Source organism: Ovis aries, chromosome 9 (assembly GCF_016772045.2).
Source record: "Ovis aries strain OAR_USU_Benz2616 breed Rambouillet chromosome 9, ARS-UI_Ramb_v3.0, whole genome shotgun sequence".
NCBI lineage: Eukaryota > Metazoa > Chordata > Mammalia > Artiodactyla > Bovidae > Ovis > Ovis aries.
Window position 1 is genome coordinate 94,470,528 of NC_056062.1, and position 24,728 is coordinate 94,495,255.

General features: G+C 43.1%; 1 protein-coding gene across 8 annotated transcripts in view; it reads left to right on the forward strand.

Moving 5' to 3' along the window:
- The window catches only part of COL14A1 (collagen type XIV alpha 1 chain), a 225,232-nt gene that overhangs the window by 36,888 nt on the left and 163,616 nt on the right, over positions 1–24,728 (forward strand). For all 8 annotated transcript variants that reach the window (XR_009595100.1, XM_060394001.1, XM_042254547.1 and 5 more), the window contains exons 6-8: positions 18,887–19,042; positions 20,028–20,147; positions 22,006–22,170. Coding sequence is in view for 7 of the 8 variants with exons in the window: in XM_060394001.1 (XP_060249984.1) it covers positions 18,887–19,042; positions 20,028–20,147; positions 22,006–22,170 (441 nt within the window). In the remaining variant the exon portion in view is untranslated. The remainder of the gene's footprint in view (positions 1–18,886; positions 19,043–20,027; positions 20,148–22,005; positions 22,171–24,728) is intronic.

Here is a 24,728-nt window from a genome sequence, read left to right on the forward strand (position 1 = left end):
CCCGTACCCCATGCTAGAAGCTTGGAGTCTTAGCCACTGCACCTCCTGGGAAGTCCCTCCCCTGCCCTTTTAATATCACTCCTTACTCTCTAAGCTTTTCCTACTTTCTGGCCAGACTTTGCATTCCAGGCTCCTCTTACAGTTTTTCTGCCGTGCTCTGAAATCAACAACTTCTTTAAGGAGTTCTGGTTTCCTTTCATGGAGAACGGTATTTAGACACCAAGATGTGGGCACTAAGTGCGCTTATGCCTCTGGGTTGTCATTGCTTCTAGGCCCTGTTTGCTGAGAGTACACACACACACACACACACACACACACCATTGTCTATCTATCATCTCTTATTGTACCTTGTATCTGTCTTATATCCACACCACGGGGTTCATTCTAGCATTTCTCTTCCCTTATTTATAACTTCCCTTTCAAGAGTGTTGGATAACATGGCTCCTAAAATCTTAAATGCACCTACTTATATGCTCAATCATAAAAACAGTTTCAGAATTGCTAATCTAAACACACAGCAAAAAATTCTATTAACTGGAATTCAGTATTTGCCTTCAGTGTGGGGTATGTAATAAAATGCCTGCGTCCAAAAGGATCTTGTGTTAGTTCTTTTTGTCCCTCTTCACTGTGGTTTTGCTATTCATTTTTAATACAGTTGGGTTAATTTGTGAGTACACAAAACATTAATGTGGTTCCAAAAGTTTAAAAATGTACAAAAGCATAACACTCTAAAGAGGTATGACTTCCCCTGTTTCTTTCACCAGCTTTACTCAGCCCCTTTAAATAACCAAACTCATTAATTTCTGAATTATCTTCCTTGCATTTTTTTGAAAAAAAAAAAAAAATCTAACTATTTTTATGAGGGATGTTATGTGTAAGTTCTCAGCCGAGTTGTGGCTTAGCATTCTTTGTCAGGCAGTGTTTAAAGAATGGCAATCAAAGTGAAATCTGTTTTCCATCCGTGGATTAGAGTTTGATCCCAGATTTAGCTCTAGCTAGATACTTGATAAAAGTGAAAGAGGAGAGTGAAAAAGTTGGCTTAAAGTTCAACATTCAGAAAACGAAGATCATGGCATCTGGTCCCATCACTTCATGGCAAATAGATGGGGAAACAGTGGAAACAGTGGCTGACTTTATATTTTTGGGCTCCAAAATCACTGCAGGTGGTAACTGCAACCATGAAATTAAAAGACGCTTACTCCTTAGAAGGAAAGTTATGACCAACCTAGATAGCATATTCAAAAGCAGAGACATTACTTTACCAAGAAAGGTCCGTCTAGCCAAGGCTATGGTTTTTCCTGTGGTCATGTATGGATGTGAGAGTTGGACTGTGAAGAAGGCTGAGTGCCGAAGAATTGATGCGTTTTAACTGTGGTGTTGGAGAAGACTCTTGAGAGTCCCTTGGACTGCAAGGAGATCCAACCAGTCCATTCTAAAGGAGATCAGCCCTGGGATTTCTTTGGAAGGAATGATGCTAAAGTTGAAGCTCCAGTACTTTGGCCACCCCATGTGAACAGTTGACTCATTGGAAAAGACTCTGATGCTGGGAGGGATTGGGGGCAGGAGGAGAAGGGGACGACCGAGGATGAGATGGCTGGATGGCATCACTGACTTGATGGACGTGAGTCTGAGTGAACTCCGGGAGTTGTGATGACAGGGAGGCCTGGTGTGCTGTGATTCATGGGGTCACAAAGAGTCAGACACAACTGAGCGACTGAACTGAACTGAGATATTCCTAAAATGTCCTAAGTTCTCCGTTCTTTTTGCTGATGCACCTCCCTCTGGCCTTTCTAAGATCTAGGACTGAGTGAAATGAAGTGAACACAGGGAAACAGTGTAAAGAGAGCAATGTTTAATATGCATTCTGATAAACCCTCACGAACACCTGCGGTTCGTTTCCTTTAGTCACTAAGTGCATCCATGGGGAGGCCTTTCCTGAGCCCCCGCCCGTGTCAGTGGGAGCGCTTTCACCGTATCTATTGCGATGATGACCACCTGGGCTAGGGCAACAACTTTCAGGGGTTTTGTAGACAAAAGCAGGCTTCCTCTCTTAGTTCCCATGAGGTGTATGCCTGGGCAGTGAGGATTCTGACAGCACTGGTAATCTGAGAAAGCTGTCTTAAGTAAGTTGTACACAATGGTGAGAACCCAGGCCTGAGTCAGGACGCCCAGGAGGTGGTGAGGCTGAGTGTTAATGGAGCCCACTGGAGATTTTAGAAAGGCCTTCCTCTCCCAAGCCTTAATTACATAGAACGTACTCTCATCTGTTATTCGGTTGTTAAGTCATGTCTGACTCTTTGTGACCCCATGGACTGGATTGTACCAGGCTCCTCTGTCTTCCACTATCTCCCCAAGTTTACTCAAATTCATGTCCACCGAGTCGGTAATGCTGTCTAACCGTCTCATCCTCTGTCGTCCCCTTCTCCTCCTGCCTTCAATCTTTCCCAGCATCAGGGTCTTTTCAGATGAGTCAGTTCTTCACATCAGGTGGTCAAAGTACTGAAGTTTCAGCTTCAGCATCAGTCCTTCCAAAGAATATTCAGGATTGATCACCTTCAGAATGGACTGGTTCGATCTCCTTGCAGGCCAAGGGACTCTCAAGAGTCCTCTCCAACACCACAGTTCAAAAGCATCAATTCTTCGGTGCTCAGCTTTCTTTATGGTCCAGCCTTTACTTCTACACATGACTACCGGGAAAACCATAGCTTTAACTATAGGGACTTTTGTCAGCAAAGTAATGTCTCTGCTATGACATATATATGAGTCTCATATATGTGGTTCCTACTTCTCATAACCTCACATTCGGTCTTTTCCCGTATCTGAACACGAACGCTCCTAATTAACATTAAATGAGTTAATATGAATAGTATTTCAAACATAGTGCTAATAGTTATTTTCTATTAATGTCAGAATGTATAGTTTCCATAAGTTAATACCATCCAAGACCCCTCTTTTGCGTTAGTGATTTAACAGTAAAGGCATGGAAGAGATTTGGTGGCTCCCCCCCGGTGCTGAACATTGAGAGAAACAGTGGGATTGATTGGTGATCGTGGTGGGCAGGATTCTACCTCATGAAGCACAGAGTCTGGCCTGGACTCAGGGTGTGCCTGTGTGCCCCGTGCCTTCTCCTGTGGACCGGCTACACGTGGTTACGTTTGAGCATAGCAGAGCATGTGATTACTCTCAACGTGCATTTTCGCTTACTGGAATTGCTTACTTTCTATAATACGTTTATGGTTCTTGGCTTGCAGCTAAGATATCAGTTTGAAAGTTTTCTAGTTTTTCCAGTAACATCATGGGCCTTAAATCTGCTGAACGCAGCACTTTGAGTTTCGTTTGACCAGGTGGAAGTGGTGGAGGTTTAACGTTGGTGAAGCAGGAGTCAGAAGACGAGCTAACGCAGGGGAGGGTGGGTGTGTTTTGCAGGTTAATGCTGGCAGGAGCTTGGCTTTTAAAGAGAAGGGGGACGGGGTTGAGTTGACTCATAAGCTGGACTTTGGGGCTCGGTCGTGGGTTGGGATCCACGCAGGTGAGGGTCTAGCAGGACGCCTGGCCCCTAGAACGCGCTCCGTCATGCTCCCCCTCCTCTCTGTCGTCCTCATCCTCTCCTCGCTCATTCTCCTCCCTCTCTTCCTCATCGTTCTCATACAGTTGTTGCCTAGACAGTTGACCAGTGTACCAGAAACTCTAGGGTGAGCTAGAAAGGCTCTGCTCACAAGCAGAAGTTTTGGAAGCCCCTCCGTCTGGCTTGTGCCCCGAGGGGGCAGATGTTCCCTTGAGAATTTATAGCCGTGGGTCTGAACATGTAGATGAGGTGTTTGCATTACACTCTCACCTGTTCCGGGATTCAAGAAGTTGATTCTAAACTTGCTCAAAGCTGGTATGAGTAGAGCGCCTGGCAGAAGCAGGCAGAGTCATGTTTGAGGCGCACATGTCAGCTCCAGTTCTGACGGTTACCACGGATCAAGCTGTGCCCGAAAGAGTTCCCATTCCAAAAGTTAGAAACACTGACGTTACACCGTGAGTGTGGGCCAGAAGACAGATGCGGTGGACCCAGAATCCTGTGGTTTTCAGTTGCGAAATGATTGCAGCAACACTCTAAACAACAGTGTTATTGAAGTCATAGAAACGGTCAAGAGAGAGATGGGAGACCGTGAAGACAGAGTAAGTGAGCTTCGAAAAGGGACTGAACAGAGCGTGACGCTCTCTGGACAGCACAGACGGCAAGCTGGCCACTCCCGGGGTCATGGGCCGACGACGAGCTGAAAGGGGCTTCCTCGGTGGCCCAGCGGTTAAGGGTCTGCCTTACAATGCGGGGGACACAGGTTTGAGCCCTGGTCTGGGACGCTCCGCGTGCCCCAGAGCAGCTAGGCCCGAGCGCTGCAACCGCTGAACCGGAGTGGACGATCAGAATTTTTTGTGGCACGTGGCCAAAAAAGATCCTGCAGGCCGCAACTAAAACCCAATACAGCTACATAAATAAATAGATATTTTTAAAAGGTAAGGTTTAAGAGACAAAAATAGAAAGAAGCTGAAATAAAAAGATTGTTGAAGCCATTTCTAACTGATGGTGATCTGGTTGTGGGTACTTGTCTGTTCTTCGATTCTTCGGCATATTAAATAAAGCCAGTGTCGTCAATAATTGGACTTCCCTGGTGGCTCAGCAGTAAAGAATCCGCCTTCAATGCAGGAGACCCAAGTTCCACCCTCAAGTGAGGAGGGTCCTCTGGAGGAGGAAATGGCTACCCACTCCTGCCTGGAGAATCCCATGGACAGAGGCGCCTAGGGGGCTACAGTCCATGTCGCAGACTCGACTGAGTGGCTGACTCTTTGGCTTCAGACAACCTTCGGCTGAGAAACCCCTCTCAGCTTCAGTGTCCTCATTAGAAAAATGATCATGCTAGCTATAATGAGCATACGGACTTGGGAAGATTAAATGCTATCAGCTTTATAATGTACCTGGAACATAGCAGATACTGGACAAAGGTCAGCTTTTGAACCACCTTGTCCACTTATTTTTTTTCTAATGTCTTCTTTTCAAAGAGAAAATATTAGCATACAGAATACATCAGAGTGTCTGACATTGCCAATAAGTATTTGTTGAATATTTGGATCTGGCTTGTTTTACAATCAAGGAGAGAGGTTCACAGTCCCTTGGAGAAGAGTAAGGAAGACTGTTTTCATGAAAAGAATGTTTCTATCATAAAAAAGCAGAAAGCAGATTTCTTTCTTTTTTTTTTTTTTGCTTTGCTGTGAAGCATTATAATTCATGTTCTTAGGAACTCAAAAAAGCATAAAACAGAATCAGTCATTCAGAAAATAATCATTGAATACCTGCCAAGGACATTACACCTGTGCATAAAACTGAAAGGTTTCCCTGAGGGCAAGGGGCTGAGGTTCTCCTAGCAAGAGCGCTCCTGTCTGCCCCAAGTTCCCTTACGCCCAACCAGTCTTTTTTCAGATTTATTTTTAATTCAACCACTGTTGACATTTTTAAAGGATTTTTGATAACTTTTCTGTTGTCTTCCAGCAAATTTTATCGTTCTTAACCTGTGAATTGTCCAGTGGTAAAATATATATTTTATATATATATATGCTGGGAAGACTCTTGAGAGTCCCTTGCACTGCAAGGAGATCCAAGCAGTCCATCCTAAAGTGAATCAGTCCTGAATATTCATTGGAAGGACTGAAGCCGAAGCTCCAATACTTTGTGCACTGATGCGAAGAGCTGACTCATTGGAAAAGACCCTGATGCTGGGAAAGATGGAAGGTGGGAGGAGAAGGGGACGGCAGAGGATGAGATGGCTGGATGGCATCACCGACAAAGGGTTGGACACGGCTTAGCAACTGAACAACAGCAGGATATTTTGTAGCTCTTCCTTAAATGCACCTTAAATGCACCTTCCTTAAAACCTTAAATGCACCAGGCTTTCAGATGTCCTCGTTTGTAAAAGAGCTTGTAGCACATCCTGCGCTGGCTCGGGTATTCGACAGCTGTGAGCACCGTTACAGGCTTTGGCAGAGGCCTATCCCGTACCAGTGCTTGGGCTTGTCTGACTGATACCTTCCTTCTTGTCTGAGAATTTTCTATTAAATATCTCGTTTCTATACCTGCAGGGCTGATGGTGTCAAAGCAGGTGTTTCAGCCTGAGACACTGTGAAATGTCAGGGTCTGTTTGTTATTGGTGAATTGGAATAACAGGGGTGAGTGAGTTATTGCATGTTCTCAGAAAATAACCTTGAACAACTAAAGTAGATAAAGCCAAATCACGTGATATTATATACAGAGCTGAAAACGCTTGTGAATGTACACCCTTCCTGAATAGGTTTTGTATTTAAATAGAAGTGATCAGACAAAATAGCCTCTCTTGGGTCAGCATTAAAATTCGAAAGTCAGGAAATAACCAGATGAGTCATCATACAAATAAAATTTGAGAACCGATTTTATCTAAAAGTATTTTAAAAGGATCATATATGTTTTTGACGGAAATAAAACCTCTTTTAGGTATCTTGCGGTAGGGAGAGCTTGGAGAGGTTAGATAGGGAGAAATAGCAGGGGGTGCAGAGGGTCAGTCAGTCAGAGGTCTCAGAGACGAGGATAATGCTGGGGAAAGAAGGCTCCTTGTACTGGGATGAGGTGAGGAACCAGTATTGACGGGTTGAGCAGAGCTGACGTATGGAGAGCCCGGTGAACAGCTCAGGCTTAGTTTGGTAGATAGGGAAGGAAAGAAATTAACTTAAAATTTGGAGTTGGAGGGTAACTTTGAGATCCATGTAGTTCAGCCCGTTGAGAGGACAGGGAAGGCTCTCCAGCCGTGCGGTTGAGGGTTGACCGGCCCCCACCGTCACGGACAGAGCTCTCCATGTTTCTGAAGCTGTGATCTGCGAAAGCCTCGACTATTAGAAAGTTCCTTCATGGGCTTCGCTGGTGGCGCAGTGGTAAAGAATCTGCCTGTCAGTGCAGGAGACACGGGTTCGGTCCCTGAGCCAGGAAGACCCCACATGCCTTGGAGGAGGTAAGCCCGTGCGCCGCAGCTCCTGGGTCTGTGCCCCGGAGCCCGCGAGCCGCTGCTCCTGAAACCGGGCACCTCCAGCCCTTGCTCGGCGACGAGAAGCCCCGCACCGCGGCTGGAGACCCGCGCACCGCAGCTAGAGAACGGCCGGAGCGGCAGGAAGACCCGGCCACAGATAAAATTTTTAAAAAGGGAAGTTCTTTCATGAGTTGAAATCTGTCTGCTTGTGGGCATTTAGGACACTCCTAGCCCCCCTCTGCATGACAGCCCTTCAGATATTTGAAGACAGCCCCTTCCAGTCTGCGAGCGGAGGAGACGTGGTAAGCGCGGTATTGGCAGGACTGTCAGTTGCTGTTAAGATGGAGAGATCTGAGTGACAGCTGAAGTGTCCGCTTGCTGTGGGCCGGGGATGGGGCTTCACACGCCTGCAAGTCGTCGCGGCGTGATGCTCCCCGGCTTGCACGCAGGACAAGCAAGCATGGCCGTGGCCTCGAGCTGTTTCTGAAGGCACAGCTTAGCCATCTTCCCCTCCTGCGTCGCATCCTTTCTCCCCTCCTTGCTCTCTTCCTTCCCTTCCTTCTCTCCCTCCCTCCCTCCGTCCCTCTTTCCCCACCCCTCCTCCCTGTTATTCCGTTCTTCCTCTGTTTCAAATACTTTTCTTCTGTCATAGGAGTTGAGTAGCACAACAGCTAAGTCTCTCAGGCTTTGGAGTCAGTCCTAGATTGGATTCCAGCTGTTTTATCTGCTCCACATGTGATGAAAGGCAAGTTAGTTAACCTTTCTAGTTACTTAACCTTTCTTTTTCAACGCGGTGAAAAGAAACACCTGTCTTGTAGGATAATATCAGGCTTAAATGGAAAAGACATATGCAAATCACCTGAGGAAAGCAGTCACTCAATGGAAGGGCTTTTTATTATTGGGAAAAAAAGGAAGCTGTGAAAAGCGTCTGCTGCCATCAGCCAGTCGATCAATAACTGTAAGTGTTAGGGCTCTCCAGAGCAGCGGGGCCAGTGGGATGTGTCTAAACACAGACAGCGATTCATCAGGAGGACTTGGTTCACACGCTTGTGGAGTCCTCAGATCTGCGGTCCGCAAGCTGGAGGCCCAGGAGGAATTGGTTCACACGCTTGCGGAGTCTGAGCAGCCCTCGGATCTGCGGTCCGCAAGCTGGAGGCCCAGGAGAGCTACTGCTGTCAGTTCCCCCCTGAGACCTTGCAGGCTCGAGACCCAGGAAAGGCTCGTGTCAGCTTTGAGCCTGATGTTCCAATCAAGGCAGTCAGAAGAGGCTCCTTTCTGTTCTGTTCAGCTCTTTAACCAACTGCACAAGGACCAGCTACTTTTGGGAAGGCAATCTGCTTTGCTCAGTCTGTGGATTCAAACGTTCATCTCATCCAGAAACACCTTCCCTAACAATCTCCGCATAATATTTGATCCAATGTCTGGGCACCCCATGGACCCATCAAGTTGACACATAAAATTCACCATCACACTTGTGTATTTCTAGGAAATAAGAAGTTCTGCAAAGAGAAATAAAACAGAATAAGGAAAGAGGGTGATGGGGAGTGCTGTTTAGATAGGGGAGTCATCTGTCACAGGTGCTTTGAAAGGTATGTCTCCAGTAAGACTGGGCTAAATGAGCACCTAGCTCACTCTGATTAATGTCAACTCTGAACGCAATTGAAATGAACCCTCGTTCCTCTTCCAGTAGATGGGCCGCTTACAACGTTAATACGACAGGTAACCAGTGGCCACTCATTTGCGTTATATGAGGCCATCTTCTATGTTGCTGGTAGCCTAGTGTGATGGAAGAGGCATTGACTAGACCCGGGGTCTCGTCCTGTCTTTTCCGTTGTAACCACTGAGCTATCCACTTGTCTCTCTGAACTTCAGTTTCATTTTCTGAAAATTAAACACCCTCATGGCTCCCCACTAGAATGCTGTGAGAATCAGAATATGCCAATGTACTGAAATCTCCCTCTGAACCACCGAGCTCTTAGCAAATATAAAATGCTGTCAGTTCAGTCACTCAGTCATGTCCCACTCTTTGCAGCCCCATGGACTGCAGCGCGCCAGGCCTCCCTGTCCATCACCAACTCCCAGAGCTTACTCAGGCTCATGTCCATTGAGTCGGTGATGCCATCCACTCTGTCATCCCCTTCTCCCGCCTTCAATCTTTCCCAGCATCAGGGTCTTTTCCCGTGAGTCAGTTCTTCACATCAGGTGGCCAAAGTATTGGAGTTTCAGCTTCAGCATCAGTCCTTCCAATGAGTATTCTGGACTGATTTCCTTTAGGATGGACTGGTTGGATCTCCTTGCAGTCCAAGGGACTCTCAAGAGTTTTCTCCAACACCACAGTTCAAAAGCATCAATTCTTCGCTGCTCAGCTTTCTTTATAGTCCAACTCTCACATCCATACATGACCACTGGAAAAACCATAGCCTAGACTAGATGGACCTTAGCTTCATTGGTATTTCATTTGAGTTTCATTCTCTGCCTTCCCGATTCCTCAGATTCGCAACATCCATGGAGAGCCTGAAGAATGTCTCTCCCTTTTCCTTCCTTGCCTCCAGTCCTATCTCCTTTTCTTATTTTCCTAATCATGCTTTTAGAAAAAATTTTAAAAAGAATCAAGTTGCTTAGGATAGAGTGTAATGCTCACTGAGCAGGGGAGGGTGAAGCTGATCAGCTCATACACAATCCTGCATGTATGGGCTTATTCAGTTTAGTCGCTCAGTCGTGTCCCACTCTTTGCGACCCCATGAATCGCAGCACGCCAGGCCTCCCTGTCCATCACGAACTCCCGGAGTTCACTCAGACTCATGTCCATCGAGTCAGTGATGCCATCCAGCCATCTCATCCTCTGTCGTCCCCTTCTCCTCCTGCTTCAATCTTTCTTCACAGTGCAACTCTCACATTCATACATGACCACTGGAAAAACCATAGCCTTGACTAGACGGACCTTTGTTGACAAAGTAATGTCTCTGCTTTTGAATATACTATCTAGGTTGGTCATAACTTTTCTTCCAAGGAGTAAGCGTCTTTTAATTTCATGGCTGCAATCACCATCTGCAGTGATTTTGGAGCTCAAAAAAATAAAGTCTGACGCTGTTTCCACTGTTTCCCTATCTATTTCCCATGAAGTGATGGGACCAGATGCCATGATCTTAGTTTTCTGAATGTTGGGCTTTAAGCCAGGTTTTCACTGTCCTCTTTCACTTTCATCAAGAGGCTCTTTAGTTCTTCTTCACTTTCTGCCATAAGGGTGGTGTCATCTGCATATCTGAGGTTATTGATAGTTCTCCTGGCAATCTTGATTCCAGCTTGTGCTTCATCCAGTCCAGCGTTTCTCATGATGTACTCTACAGATAAGTTAAATAAGCAGGGTGACAATATACAGCCTTGACGTATTCCTTTTCCTATTTGGAACCAGTCTGTTGTTCCATGTCCAGTCCTAACTGTTGCTTCCTGACCTGCATACAGAGTTCTCAAGAGGCAGGTCAGGTGGTCTGATATTCCCATCTCTCTCAGAATTTTCCACAGTTTATTGTGATCCACACAGTCAAAGGCTTTGGCATAGTCAATAAAAGCAAAAGTAGATGTTTTTCTGGAACTCTCTTGCTTTTTCGATGATCCAATGCATGTTGGCAATTTGATCTCTGGTTCCTCTGCCTTTACTAAATCCAGCTTGAACATCTAGAAGTTCATGGTTCATGGTTGCTGAAGCCTGGCTTGGAGAATTTTGAGCATTACTTTACTAGTGTGTGAGATGAGTGCAGTTGTGCAGTAGTTTGAACATTCTTTGGCCTTGACTTTTGTTGGGATTGGAATGAAAACTGACCTTTTCCAGTCCTGTGGCCGCTGCTGAGTTTTGCAAATTCACTGGCATATTGAGAGCAGCACTTTCACAGCATCATCTTTCAGGATTTGAAATAGCTCTACTGGAATTCCATCACCTCTACTAGCTTTGTTCATAGTGATGCTTCCTAAGGCCCACTTGACTTCACATTCCAGGATGCCAGGCTTAGGTGAGTGATCACACCATCGTGATTATCTGGGTCATGAAGATCTTTTTTGTGTAGTTCTTCTGTGTATTCCTGCCACCTTTTGTTAATATCTTCTGCTTCTGTTAGGTCCAGACCATTTCTGTCCTTTATGGAGCCCATCTTTGCATTAAATCTTCCCTTGTTATCTCTAATTCTGTTGAAGAGATCTCTAGTCTTTCCCTTTCTATTGTTTTCCTCTATTTCTTTGCACTGATCGCTGAAGAAGGCTTTCTTATCTCTTCTTGCTATTCTTTGGAACTCTGCATTCAGATGCTTATATCTTTCCTTTTCTCCTTTACTTTTCACTTCTCTTCTTTTCACAGCTCTTTGTAAGCCCTCCTCAAACAGCAATTTTGCCTTTTTGCATTTCTTTTTCTTGGGGATGGTCTTGATCCCTGTCCCCTGTACAATGTCACGAACCTCCATCCATAGTTCATCAGGCACTCTGTCTATCAGATCTAGTCCCTTAAATCAATTTCTTACCTCCACTTTATAATCGTAAGGGATTTAGGTCATACCTGAATGGTCTAGTGGTTTTCCGTACTTTCTTCAATTTAAGTTTGAATTTGGCAATAAGGATCTCATGATCTGAGCCACAGTCAGCTCCCCATCTTGATTTTGCTGACCATGTAGAGCTTCTCCATCTTTGGCTGCAAAGAATATAATCAATCTGATTTCGGTGTTGACCATCTGGTGATGTCCATGTGTAGAGTCTTCTCTTATGTTGTTGGAAGAGGGTGTTTGCTATGTTGGAAGCAACTCTTGATTTGAAAACTTGAGTTCAATCTTACTGGAGATTTATGTGAAAAAGTTCTGTGTGACCACAGTTTTCCGTCAGATGTCTTGGTTAATGAATGGCTTAGCCAGATATTTTACTAGTGGCATCAAGAAAAATGATTGGGAGGCACTAAGCGAATCAGACCAGTCATGGTAAAAATGATCATGAGATTTTCTGAGTGCATACTACGCTAATGTGAATAAAAACAGCTCCTGCTCCCCTTTCTTTTAGCTTTACCTCTGGCATCGGAAAATATTAATATCGAGGAAGACAAGCAAGCATGCTGCAATCACCCTGATCTCTGAATAACCGCAGGCTGGTTTTCCAGTGTGGTAGTTCGTCAGGGCAAGAGGAAAGACCGCATTTAAGTGAGCCAGCGTGGTCTGTTTTTCTAGTGCTCTACTGTGTGTATGAATTACATGAAAAGAGGAATTCTTTTTAACGAGACAATTCAGCATGGTTTACATTTATTAGTGTGCCATGTGCCAAGACGTCAGCCAGACAAAGGCCATAAAAGTATAAGGCACAAATCCCTCACTTCTCAGGGAGTTTAGTGTAGTCAGAGAGATAGAAATGGAAACAATTATAATAGCCTGGCGTTCTGAGTACAATAAACCATGTGTGCTAATGCAGAGGCCGTCAAGAGGAGCAGGTAACGAATCCCATCTGAGGACGGCTGCAAGAGCTTCTTGGAGTGGATGAAGTGGAACCTGGGTTTTGAAGGATGAATAGGAGTTTACCTGGCAGGAAAAAGCTGCTTCTGTTAATTCTCCCCTTTCAATTTTAAAGAGTTGGTGAATACCCTTTTCTGTAAAATCATTGTAAATATTTCTATTTGAACCATAGCTGGATCTTTAATTTTATGTCATTAGAGCAAAAGGGACACTCTGAAAAGAAATGGTTAAATTTGGTAATTTCATACCATTCTAACTAAAGTAACACTTCCACCCCACCCCCCCATTCCACTACTCTGTACATCATTCTGCTGCTTTCTATAAAGCTCTTAAAAATATGAAATTATTTTGTTCTGTTAGTCTGTTTTCTCTCACCAAGAATTTAAACTGCTGGAAGGTAGGAATTTAATTGTATTCCTGGCTGCTCAGAATAGGGTTTGGGATATAGTCAATATTAAATAAATACATTTTAAATAAATGTATTTCATACAGGAAATTAGTTAATATGAAATTAATATACATAGGTTTTGTGTAGACTGATTTAATACTAATTCAAACTCCCTGAATTAACTTGTATTCTCAACATCAAATTTTCTCATGATGTCAGTAACACAGTACAATTGGTGTAAAATTATTGTGAAAGGGACACTTTTTATGTGGGCTACTTAAGTGCTCATTGGAAAAGACTCTGATGCTGGGAGGGATTAGGGGCAGGAGGAGAAGGGGACGACAGAGGATGAGATGGCTGAATGGCATCACTGACTCAATGGACGTGAGTCTGAGTGAACTCCGGGCATTGGTGATGGACAGGGAGGCCTGGCGTGCTGCGATTCATGGGGTCGCAAAGAGTCAGACACGACTGAGCGACTGGACTGAACTGAACTGAACTGAGTGCTAAGTGCATTCATTTGGGAGAGAAGAAAGTTCTGGACAGTGACGCTTGCAAGTGGCACATGCTAACTGTGGCCGCAGCAGGGGCAAGTGGTGTGGGGACACAGGCTCGTGTTAGAGACTGTCCCCTGCTTTCTAAACTGATATGATGGGCACACTGCTGAAGTCGGGGTGGCGGTGGTGGTGGTTTAGTAGCCAAGTTGTGTCCAACTCTTGTGACTCCACAGACCACAGCCTGCCTGCCTCCTCTGTCCCTGGGATTCTCCAGGCAAGGGTATTGGCGGGGGTTGCCATTTCCTCCTCTAGGGATCTTCCCAACCCAGGGATTGAACCTGGGTCTCCCGTGTTGCAGGCAGATTCTTTACCATTTGAATCACTGGGATTCATGTATTACCTGGGTTCAGATCAACGCTTTGCCTCTGCCCTGGCTGGTACTCTGGGCAAATCACACAGCCCATGTATTTCCTACTTTCCAGCCGCAAATGGGATTGATAATAATGACGCATGTCTTGTAGAGCTGTTGTGGGGACGGAGCAGGTGAGCATCGAGGGCTCATGATAGACATGACTTCCAGGTACAGAATTGTTAGTTTCTTCCGGCCTCATCAGGCACCTCCGGCAGGTGTTGAACATAATGGGAATTGTTTCTTCTGAGTCGAACGGTGACATTCAAGGTATTGTTTTTATTTGTGATGTAGCCCTTGTAGCTCAGTCAGTAAAGAATCTGCCTGCAACGCAAGAGACCCAGGTTCAATTTCTGGGTCGGGAAGATCCCCTGGTGGAGGGCATGGCAACCCACTCCAGTAGTCTTGCCTGGAGAATCCCATGGACCGAGGAGCCTGGTGGGCTACAGTCCACCAGGTCGCAAGAGTCAGACATGATTTAGTGACTAAATCACCAAGCGCCACCACCAGCCCATGTATTGGGTACTTTACTTCAGTTGTGATCAGCTGTCTACCTTTTTTTGGTACTGTCTGTATTTTCAGAATTGCATTTTAGCTAAAGTTCACATCAAGCCAAGAACTGAATTAAAATACAGTTCAAGTTCATCTCCTCTGCTCCTTTGCTTTAATTTTAAATACAATATTGAAGGTAAGAGAGTTTATTCTTATTTAAAATGATAAATTGGACTAATTTCCGTTTGTGGCCGTCGTGAATCACTTGCCGTGAGCACTGGTGCACAGTTATTTGTGTGTGCGTTAGTTTTCACTGCTCTGGAATCAGTATCCTTGAGTGTAATCGCTGGGTTGCATGGTAATTTCACGTACACGATTGTGTCTTATTCCTGGCCGCTCTGGGTCACTCTTGCTCCGCGTGGCTTTCTCTCGCTGCAGGGAGCAGGGGCTTCTCTCTGGTCCGCGGGCCTCCCCTTGCCAGGGCTCCTCTCGAGTCCGCGGGCATCTCCTTGCGGGGCTCCTCTCAGGTCCGCGGGCCTCCCTTGCCGGGGCTCCTCTGGTTTCCGAGCGCAGGCCTCGGGCCGCTGGCTTCAGCAGCTCTGGCGCGCGAGCTTAGCTGCCCTACAGCGTGTGGAATCTTCCCAGACCGGGAATTGAACCCATGTCTCCTGTAATGGCAGGCATCCTCTTAACCACTGGACCGCCAGGGAATTTCTATGTATACTTTTAAAAGAAACTGCCAGACTGTTTTCTGAGTGGCTATGCCATTCTATAGTCCCGTGAGTAATGTGTGAGTGGGACCATTTCTCTGCCTCCTTGCCAGCATCTGTTGCTATCACTGTGTTTTGTTTTAGCCATTTGGACAGGTGTGTATAGTGAAGTCTATTGTGATTTCGATCTGTATTTACCTGAGAGTCAATGATGCTGAACATCTTTTCATGCGCTTATTTGCCATCTGAACAGGGTATACAGATGGCATATCTTTGATGAAATATTTGTTCAGATTTTACCCATTTGCTAATTGGATTGTTTGGTTTTATTTACTAGCGAGTTTTGAGGTTTCTTTATAGAGTCTAGATACTAATCCTTTGTGGCATGTGTGGTTTGCAGATATCCTAGCCTATAGCTTGTCTGTTCATCTTCACATGAGCTTTCACACAGTGAAATATTTTATATTGATGGAGTCCAGTTGATATTAATGCTAAGAAACTCTTCTTTGAGCCATACATTCCAACGACTTTGTCCTAATATTTTACTAAAAGCTTTATGATTTCACTTTTTTACCTCTGAATTGATGATCTGCTTTGAATTAATTTTGGTACAAAGTATAGAGTTTAGGTCAAGTTTTCTTTTTCTTTCTTTTGCGTGCGTATTGATTGTTCCAACACCATCTGTTGAAGTACTTTTGAATGTTGGTATAAAATCACTGTATGATTTTTAAATCACATTTAGGTTTAAAATCATATTGTTCAGCATATTTGTATGGGTCTGATTTTGGCTTTTCTCTTTTTCACTTATGTATGTGTCTATCTCTCTGAGATGCCCGCTAGTTAAATATAGTAAGCAGTCTTAATGTCTGGCAAAATGATTCTTTCCACATAATTCTTCATCAAGAGTCTTAACTATTCTAGGGTCTGTGCCTTCTTATGTAAATTTTAGAATAAGCTTGTCTATGTCTTAAAAAACACCTTTCCTGGAATTTTGATAGGAATGGCATTAAACCTATCGATCAGTCTGGGGTGGCTGGCATCTCTGCCGTGTCAGTCTTCCTGCCCGTGAGCATGGTAGACCTCTCCACTGACTGACATCTTCTTCGCCTTCTTCTATCAATAGTGTGCCTTTCACCACACAGGTCTTGCACGTGTTGTAAGTATATCCCTATATATTTCATTATCTTTGGAGTAATTATAAACAGTATTAAATTTATTATTTTTGCATCTGAGTGTACACAAATTGTACCTCATTGTGATCTTGATTTTTTTTATTACCGTGATCACCAGCGTAGTTAAACATTCTCTTTTTTCGCTTATTACCCTTAGGTATACATCTCCCATTCTCTTACGTATCTACTCACTTTTTTATGTATTCTTCATGTGGATTCTTTTTCAGTTTTTTATATTGCACATATCTTTTCCCAGTTGTAGCTTATCTTTTTATATTATTCAAGGTGTCTTTTGATGAACAGCTTACAAATTTTAATATCATTAGATATGTCAATCTTCTAATTTCTATTCAATTGATTTTATATCTTATTTTGAGATATCTAGAATTTTTATCTCCAAGTCAAAATAACTTGAATGAGCTAAATTAACAGAGCGCTTTTATTGGAAACAATTTTAAAATGGAAAACACCAGTATTAATAGTCCTCTTCCAAATAAGCAGAGAAACTGCTTAAATTTCTCTAAGACCCTATCTACAATGTACCCAAACAATTATTATTATTATTTTTTTAGTTAAAAAGAAAAATAAGATCTCCAATAATTTTGGAATAAAAAGAAAACTACTTTTCATTTCAGGAAAGTTTCCCCATAAAAAGTGAAGGGCATAGATTCTTAAAGCTTCTTAAGACTTTAATTTTCTCTGATTATTTCCAAAACACAAGCTAATTTCTATCTCATGACTTGTTACATTGTTCTGTTTTAGAATATTTCAGTGTGGTACATAGGACTGACTCTTAAGTTAGTAGTGATTTTGTATTTGGCTATTAAAGAAGAGAGATTTGGTGCTCAAAACTGTAATATATAAACTTTGGGTTGAGCTGTATTGTTTAGCTTACGTAATCAGCATCTGAGTATTTCCTTGGCAAATACATGTTTTCCTCATCTGGTAAAAGGTATTCCACGAAAATGGAAAAAAAAACAAAACCCACAAGATCCTCTTACTAAGTGTGGCCTGTAGATAGAGAGCTATATGTGAAGCTGCTCACCCTAACCATAATGGGCAGCTGTTTGCCCCCCAGGAAAAAACATGCTCGATTTATTCATGAAGACTTCTTTATTTTGTTTTTCATTACATATATTATATTTTAATTTTTGTCTTTTTGTCATTTTAATGTTTCAAAATGTTGACATGGACATACACACACATATACACTCACACAAAATATTCGTGATCTCCAGTCCTAACATGAAAAATCAGCAAAATAAAAGATATTACTTTGCCAACAAAGGTCTGTCTAGTCAAGGCTATGGTTTTTCCAGTGGTCATGTATGGATGTGAGAGCTGGACTGTGAAGAAAGCTGAGCACTGAGGAATTGATGCTTTTGAACTGTGGTGTTGGAGAAGACTCTTGAGAGTCCCTTGGACTACGAGGAGACTATTCTAAAGGAGATCAGTCGTGGGTGTTCTTTGGAAGGAATGATGCTAAAGCTGAAACTCCAGTACTTTGGCCACCTCATACAAAGAGTTGACTCATTGGAAAAGACCCTAATGCTGGGAGGGATTGGGGGCAGCAGGAAAAGGGGATGACAGAGGATGAGATGGCTGGATGGCATCACCAACTCGATGGACATGAGTTTGAGTGAACTCTGGGAGTTGGTGATGGACAGGGAGGCCTGGCATGCTGCAGTCCATGGGGCTGCAAAGAGTTGGACACGACTGAGCGACTGAACTGAAGCCGTCCTTTGGGAAACACAAACTACAGTACAGAGCAAAGCTTCTAAAGATACTGACAGCATTGTGACATTTTTAAGGATTCTTAAACACATTAAGAATATTCTAGTATTTTCACTTTGTAAGGGGTGGTTTTCACCTCATCCAGCGCAGACTTACCTTATATCACACAACTGCCATCTTTGTTGCGAAGACTTTTGCTTGCCCATTGCATCTTGCCCTCAATCTCGTGGGCTTAGACTTACCCTGAGGGCAAAGCTCAGGGTGCTACCAGTCCAGCCACTGGGCATCCTTTGCTCAGTCCGTATTCTGAAGCTTGATTTAAGTAAATGAAGTACTGAAGTGAATTCTAGGGATAAAATCTTATAGTCACATGGACACGATATGTAAAAGGACTTGAATTGGGAGAAATTCTTGAGCTCTTCCAACTTTCTTCTTCCACAAACCCTTCCTGTTTTAGCACAAGTCTGCATGTCTTTCTGAGGTTAAATGGCCCTGACTTTTCCTTGAATCCAGGAAGCCCGTGTTTTTTTCTCTTATCGCTTCCTCTCGGTCAGACTTATCAGAGCAGGATAGCCACGCTCTGCTTCCTGGCCGCCTTCCCATCCCTGCTGACCCTCCTGCATGGGTGTTGCTGAGATCTTTCCTGGAAAGAATCTGCACACTAAAACCCAAAGCTGGATGCTCTTGCACAGACAGTGCTTTTTCAAATATGCAGAAGGCTCGAGTTGCCAGTGTGCTGTGAACCCGCCAGTGTTTGCTAACTATTTCCAGAACATTGGCTTGGTTGCCAGGTATTACCATATTTTTTTCTCCCCTGGTGAAAATGCATTTAAAAGAAGGGTCATAAAAATATGGTTGCTTTAATCGGAACTTTATTGTATTCTTAGCACCAAGTTGCCTGAAAGACATTAAAATAGACTCATTCTTTTAAAAGTTCCAACAGTAACACGGGTGCTTTTTGGTCTATACTTTGCAGAAGTGAAATTTTTCTGTCAAACACCGGCTATTGCTGATATTGTAATCCTGGTCGATGGTTCATGGAGTATTGGAAGATTCAACTTCAGACTGGTTCGATCTTTTTTGGAAAACCTGGTTACAGCATTCGACGTGGGCTCTGAGAAGACACGAATTGGTGCATCTTTTTTTTTTTTTTTTTATTAACAGCATCGGCTCCTAGTGTGAAACTACCAGGAAGCTTCTTAAGAAATTTCAAAGATTCTCTACCAAAGGTTTTTCAGAATTTTAGGTTTAACTATAGGAATGTTCCCAAAAGGGCAAATTTGCATCAATAAATATTTATTTCTGCTAATTTTTGCTGTGACAATGTCACTCAATTAATTATTGAACATATTTTAATTTTTCTGGAAAGCCAAAATCTTCTCTAACAATAATAATTATTTTATTATTAATAATAATTTTAAATAATTTAAAGGTTACTATTGGTTTAAGAATTCATTAGGTAAAATTTTCTTTTTATTTAAAAAGCAATTGAATCAAGTGAAATGTTTAATCAACAATTGGAAAAAGTTTTATTGTGTGAGATAACTTTTGCCAAATTCTTGCTGTGATAAAAAAACAACAAAAAAGTTGTAAACCTTTGAGAAATATATCCACTTTATTATATAAGGTCTCCTAGTTTCACTTCTAAATAGCCCTTAAGGAAACTCTTTTCTTTGGGAATAAAAACAAAATACAAACACTATAGTGTATACAGAAGTCAAAATATAATGTCACACATGAAGCTTGTATGAGGTTGTATAAGCTGGTATCAATATTACCTCAATTAAAAAAATTAAATACATCTAGACCTTTTATCTACAAACATGATCAGACTTTTAAAAAATGCTAAGTACCTGATTGGGTGCCTACTTCTAGATGTCTGGAAAATGTATACATTCCATCAGCCTCCAGGTATGTTATAAAATCTTTAAATTGAGGTCAGGAACTCACTTTGAAATTTCTCAGGGAGGCAGAGGAAAAAAATGTTGCAAAACTTAGCCACCCCACCCCTCCTCAAAAAATATTGGGCCCTTCATCACTCTAGTCTCTCGAATGGTCCACTGGACCTTGAAGTAACCCATCACTGCTGGGTGGGCTTTCTCGTCTTTCTTTTCCAGGTCTGGCGCAGTATAGTGGTGACCCCAGAATAGAGTGGCACTTGAATGCCTTTAACACAAAAGACGAGGTGGTCGAAGCTGTCCGGAACCTACCATACAAGGGAGGAAATACGCTGACGGGTATGTTTTTGTTCAGTCCACATTTCTGGCAGCGTGTCTTGCCAAAGAAGTTCTATTACTTCGTTTTGTCACTGCGTATGTCTTAGCATAGTATTTTTAAAGCAAGCTGGCCTTTCAAGTTTTAGAAGGCTCTTTTCTCTGACTCACGTTAGAAGTTACCTGCAGAAACCTCACCCCTTCTGCCCCACAAATGTGGTGTCCCAGGAAGGGCTCGGTGAGCTGGGAGAGCACCCGGCAGTGCTCGACGCTGCCAGCCTTAGCAGCTGTCTTAACCCTGTTCAGTTCATTTTCCTTCTTTCTTTTACCTGTTTTCTCCTCCAGTCACCCTGTCAATTAAATAAAAACAAATTCCTACCTACTTTTTCAAGGAAAATAATTTCTTTGCCCTTACTCTGCAATCAGTAGTTGTCATGAAAATATTTATGGAGCTTTGGCTCACCAGCTTTTTTGATAAATGGGTATAGTCAGCCCTTAGCATCTGCAGCTTTGACTAACCAGGGATCAGACATGTGTGGGAAAAAAATTCCAGAAAGTTCCTGAAAGCAGACCTTGAATGTGTCACATGCTAGTAACTATTTGCATAGCATTTCTATTGTATTAGTTATTATAAGTAGTCTAGAGATGGCTCAGAGTGAATGACGTAGGTTACATGCAGATACTATGCCATTTTACGAAAGGGACCTGGGCATCTGTGGGTTTGGGTGGTCCTAGAACCAACCCTTCTGTGGATACCAAGGAATTACTGTAATGTAAGAGCATTTATATTGCAGTTATCCACGGCCCAACTCCAAAGGCTTGGCTCGTGGCTCAGCTGGTCAAGAATCCGCCTGCAGTGCAGGAGACCCAGGTTCGATCCCTGGGTTGTGAAGATCCCCTAGAGGAGGGATAAGGCTACTCACTCCAGTATTCTGGCCTGGAGAATTCCATGGACTGTAGAGTCCATGGGGTCCCAAAGAGTCGGACACGACTCAGCCACTTTCGCTTTCACTTTCAACCCCAAAGCATCATCACAGGTTTTAACCCTCACATGCTATTTTCTTCTATAGACCCACAATGTGGATGGTCAGTTTAAACAATAGAGACGCTGCCGTTGAATTTTCAATGAGCCACTGAGCTCCTGGTCATTGCTTTGCCAGTCTGAGGCGCAGTCTAACAAGGTTTTTGTTAAGACAACAAAACTGTGTTAAGCACAAATCGCATAACATTACTCAGCGTTTCTTACTTTTGAGGGGTGAAGAACGTCACACTCAAAAGCCAGGAGTCCAGTTGCCACTTCAGATCTCCCCTTCTGCCCCCATAAGGCAGAGAATCTGTCGTTTCTTTAGATCACCATGAACAAAATGGAAAGTGTAGCCATAATATTCGGGACAGTTGCTTCTGTGAGGGTATTCTTGGTTTGTTGTAAATTATGGTTTAGATTTTCTTTTCTTTTTTTAAATTTTTATTGATTTGTTTTTTTGGCTGTGCCATGTGGCATGTAGGGTCTTAGTTCCCCAACCAGGGATCAAACTCACACCTGCTGCATTGGAAGTCTTAACCATTCAGACCACCAAGGAAGTCCCAAGGTGAAGATTTCTCATATGCAAACCTGTCCGCATTCATTGTCTAGGAATCCATTGTTCTTTATAAATACTAGTTTCTGAAATGATGCAGGATTCAGAATTTTTATCACCTCTGTTTTGGTGGATTTTAGTGTTTCATCAGATTCGTTAAAGAATAGTTCATTGTAAAAATGAAGGTAAAAGTTCACATCTAATAAAAAACTCTTCTTTCTCATCTTGTGATTACGTTTGGAGAATTGAAAGCCTTTTTATTTGAAATGGTTGGCTTGTCTTTATTTTTTCTTGTTTTCTCCTAGGTCTTGCTTTGAATTACATTTTTGAAAACAGTTTTAAACCAGAAGCGGGAGCAAGGACTGGAGTGTCCAAAATTGGCATTTTAATCACAGACGGAAAGTCCCAAGATGATATTATTCCACCATCCAGAAACCTTCGTGAATCCGGTGTAGAGCTGTTCGCCATAGGTACGTGTTAATTATGGACTTGTTTCAACAACGGACATGGACACCCAACCACTTAAAGCTGTATATAACACAGTTCACTGAAAGCCAAGAGACCTGAGCGCTTTCGAGTCTTTTTCTAAAAAATGTATTGGGGTTTAGTTGATTTACAAGGCTGTGTTAGTTTCTTGTGTACGTAAGGTGAGTCAGTTATGCCTGTTTATCCACTGATTTTTAGATTCTTTCCCCATGTAGGTCATTACAGAGTGTTGAGTAGAGTTCCCTGTATACAGTAGGTCCTTATTAGTTATCTATTGTATATATGTATATACAACTCTGCCGACTTATCCCTTCCCTCTCCACCCCGTTGGCTCTACTCATAACCAGTCATGTGATCTGAGTCTGACTTCCTCACATTAAAAATGGAAGTGGTGGAGCTGAAGGATCTTACCGTGTAGGCATCCCTAGGCTGAGACACCACACGCGGTGTTGTGAAAAGCATAAAGTGCAAAGGTCAGGTCCATAATTGTTACCCTTTAATTAGTCAAGACTTTTCTCTTTCAAATCACTTAATAGCCATCTCTTCTCTGATGGTGTAGAGAGAAAGCAATCAAGATTGGGGTCTTGCAGCTAAGAAAGCACAGTCACAGATGTGCAGGCTTATTTCTTTGAAACTAACCCTCTGTAAGTATAGGTATGTGGGAGAACACACATGGTACACACAGAATAACTACGTGATGTTGAGCTGATGCAGCTTTGCTCTTGATTAGATTGTTTACAGTGTCTTTGGTGATAGGAAGCCCTTCTATTTAGCAGAGACTGAAAAAAAAAATAGAAACAATTCCTCGGACTCATTTCTAGATTTGCCACTCAAAGTGTGGCTCATGGAATGTTTCACTGGAGAAGTATTTGCTTGTTTGCTGATGGCAGGCATTGTGGTGGGTGATGGAGCGTACAGATGAGCAAGATAAATCCTTCCAAAACAAATGCCTTCCAAGTCATGAGGACCGTTTCCCCATTCTTCCACGCTCTTTACAACAGTGAAACTGTTTTGTTTGGAAAGGTGAGAGAGAGAGGGATTTGGGGCTTATTGTCTCTATTTTTAAATGAATCCAGACTTGGTTCTAACTGAGTGCTTTGAGAAGCCTTATTGGCGTTAAGCTCATTGCTTCAGCATGCATGGGGTTATTTTGTTATTGTAGACACGGATCCAGCAGTGCATTTTAGACGCTGTTGTAGAAGTCTTTCAGTCAAGGAACATCAGGGAGATTTGCTTTAATTTTCATTTTTAATTTTGCTGTACTTTTGTTCAACAACAGTCCCTACGGAAGACTTACACCGAAAGGGGATTAATTTATGTGCTTACTCTCCATTCCGTGGTCTCATTAATAACGAATGGATGAGTTAAAGTGAACTCATTCAGTTGTGATTTGGAATTTTTCTCTCTTTTTCTCTGGGAATTACCTGGAAATCAGCAGTGTTCATTTTCTTATAACCTCCTAAAGCAGGTTTGGAAACAATTGACGCTTTGTTACTCAGCCTGTTGAAGCTGTCAGATAAATTAAATGGCACTAGGCCAGGCATCTAAGTAGTAATTACCGCTGCCTCAGGCAATCTCTCTTCCTTGCTTCCCTCTTACCTCTTTTTAACATCCGTAGATAATTGCAGTCACAAGGATTTTTAAAGAAACTTTCCTTCTCCTGGAGAAGAGAAATCTACATTTACACTCATGAAACCCAACCTTGTGTCTTTTTCATTTTTTAAAAGAACCTTTTAAAATTTATTTTTTATCAATTGACTGTTTTATTTACTTATTTTAAATTTGGGGCAAACCCCGTGGGATATGGGCTCTTACTTCCCCGTCCAGGGATCAAACTCACATCCCTGGCACTGCAAGGCTGGAGGACTGCTGGGGAAGTCTCCCCTTTTTTCCAGTTTCCACCGTGATATGTGTCATCTTCGGAGGTGCAGCTTGATAGGGTCATTAAGGGCATATGACTTTGGATCCAGATTGCCTGAGTGGAGCCCTTGCTGTATACTTACTGGCTGTGTTTCCTTGAGCAAGTGAATCAACCTCTCATCAGCTTACTTATCTGTAAAATGGGAGAAACAGCGACGCCCAACTCGAAGGACTGACTGTGAGGATTAAATGTGCTACTATGCAGAAAACACTGGCCTGCTTGGGGCGCGGGAAGCACACCTTCTCGTCAGCATCCACAGCTGTGATAGACCGAAAATCCACGAAGGGCAAGGGTTTTCTGTCTCAGTTTAAGTAAGCTAATGTTTGTAGAAACTGAAGCCTGAGGTTCTGATAGTGTAGAGGGCTGGTTTAATTTCCATTGCTTCTGAAACATTTGTGAAAGACAGAAGTCAGTTTCATCAATACATCCTCCAAAACCCGGGTCTCCTGCATTGCAGACAGTCTTTACTGTCTGAGCCACCACGGAAGGCCAAGATGGGCTGAGGAAAGTTAAGAGTTAGTAATCTGGGGACTTCCCTGGGGGTGCAGTGGATAAGAGTGCAGCTGCCAGTGCCGCGGTCGCGGGGTTGATCCGCGGTCGGGGAAGATTCCGCATGCCCCA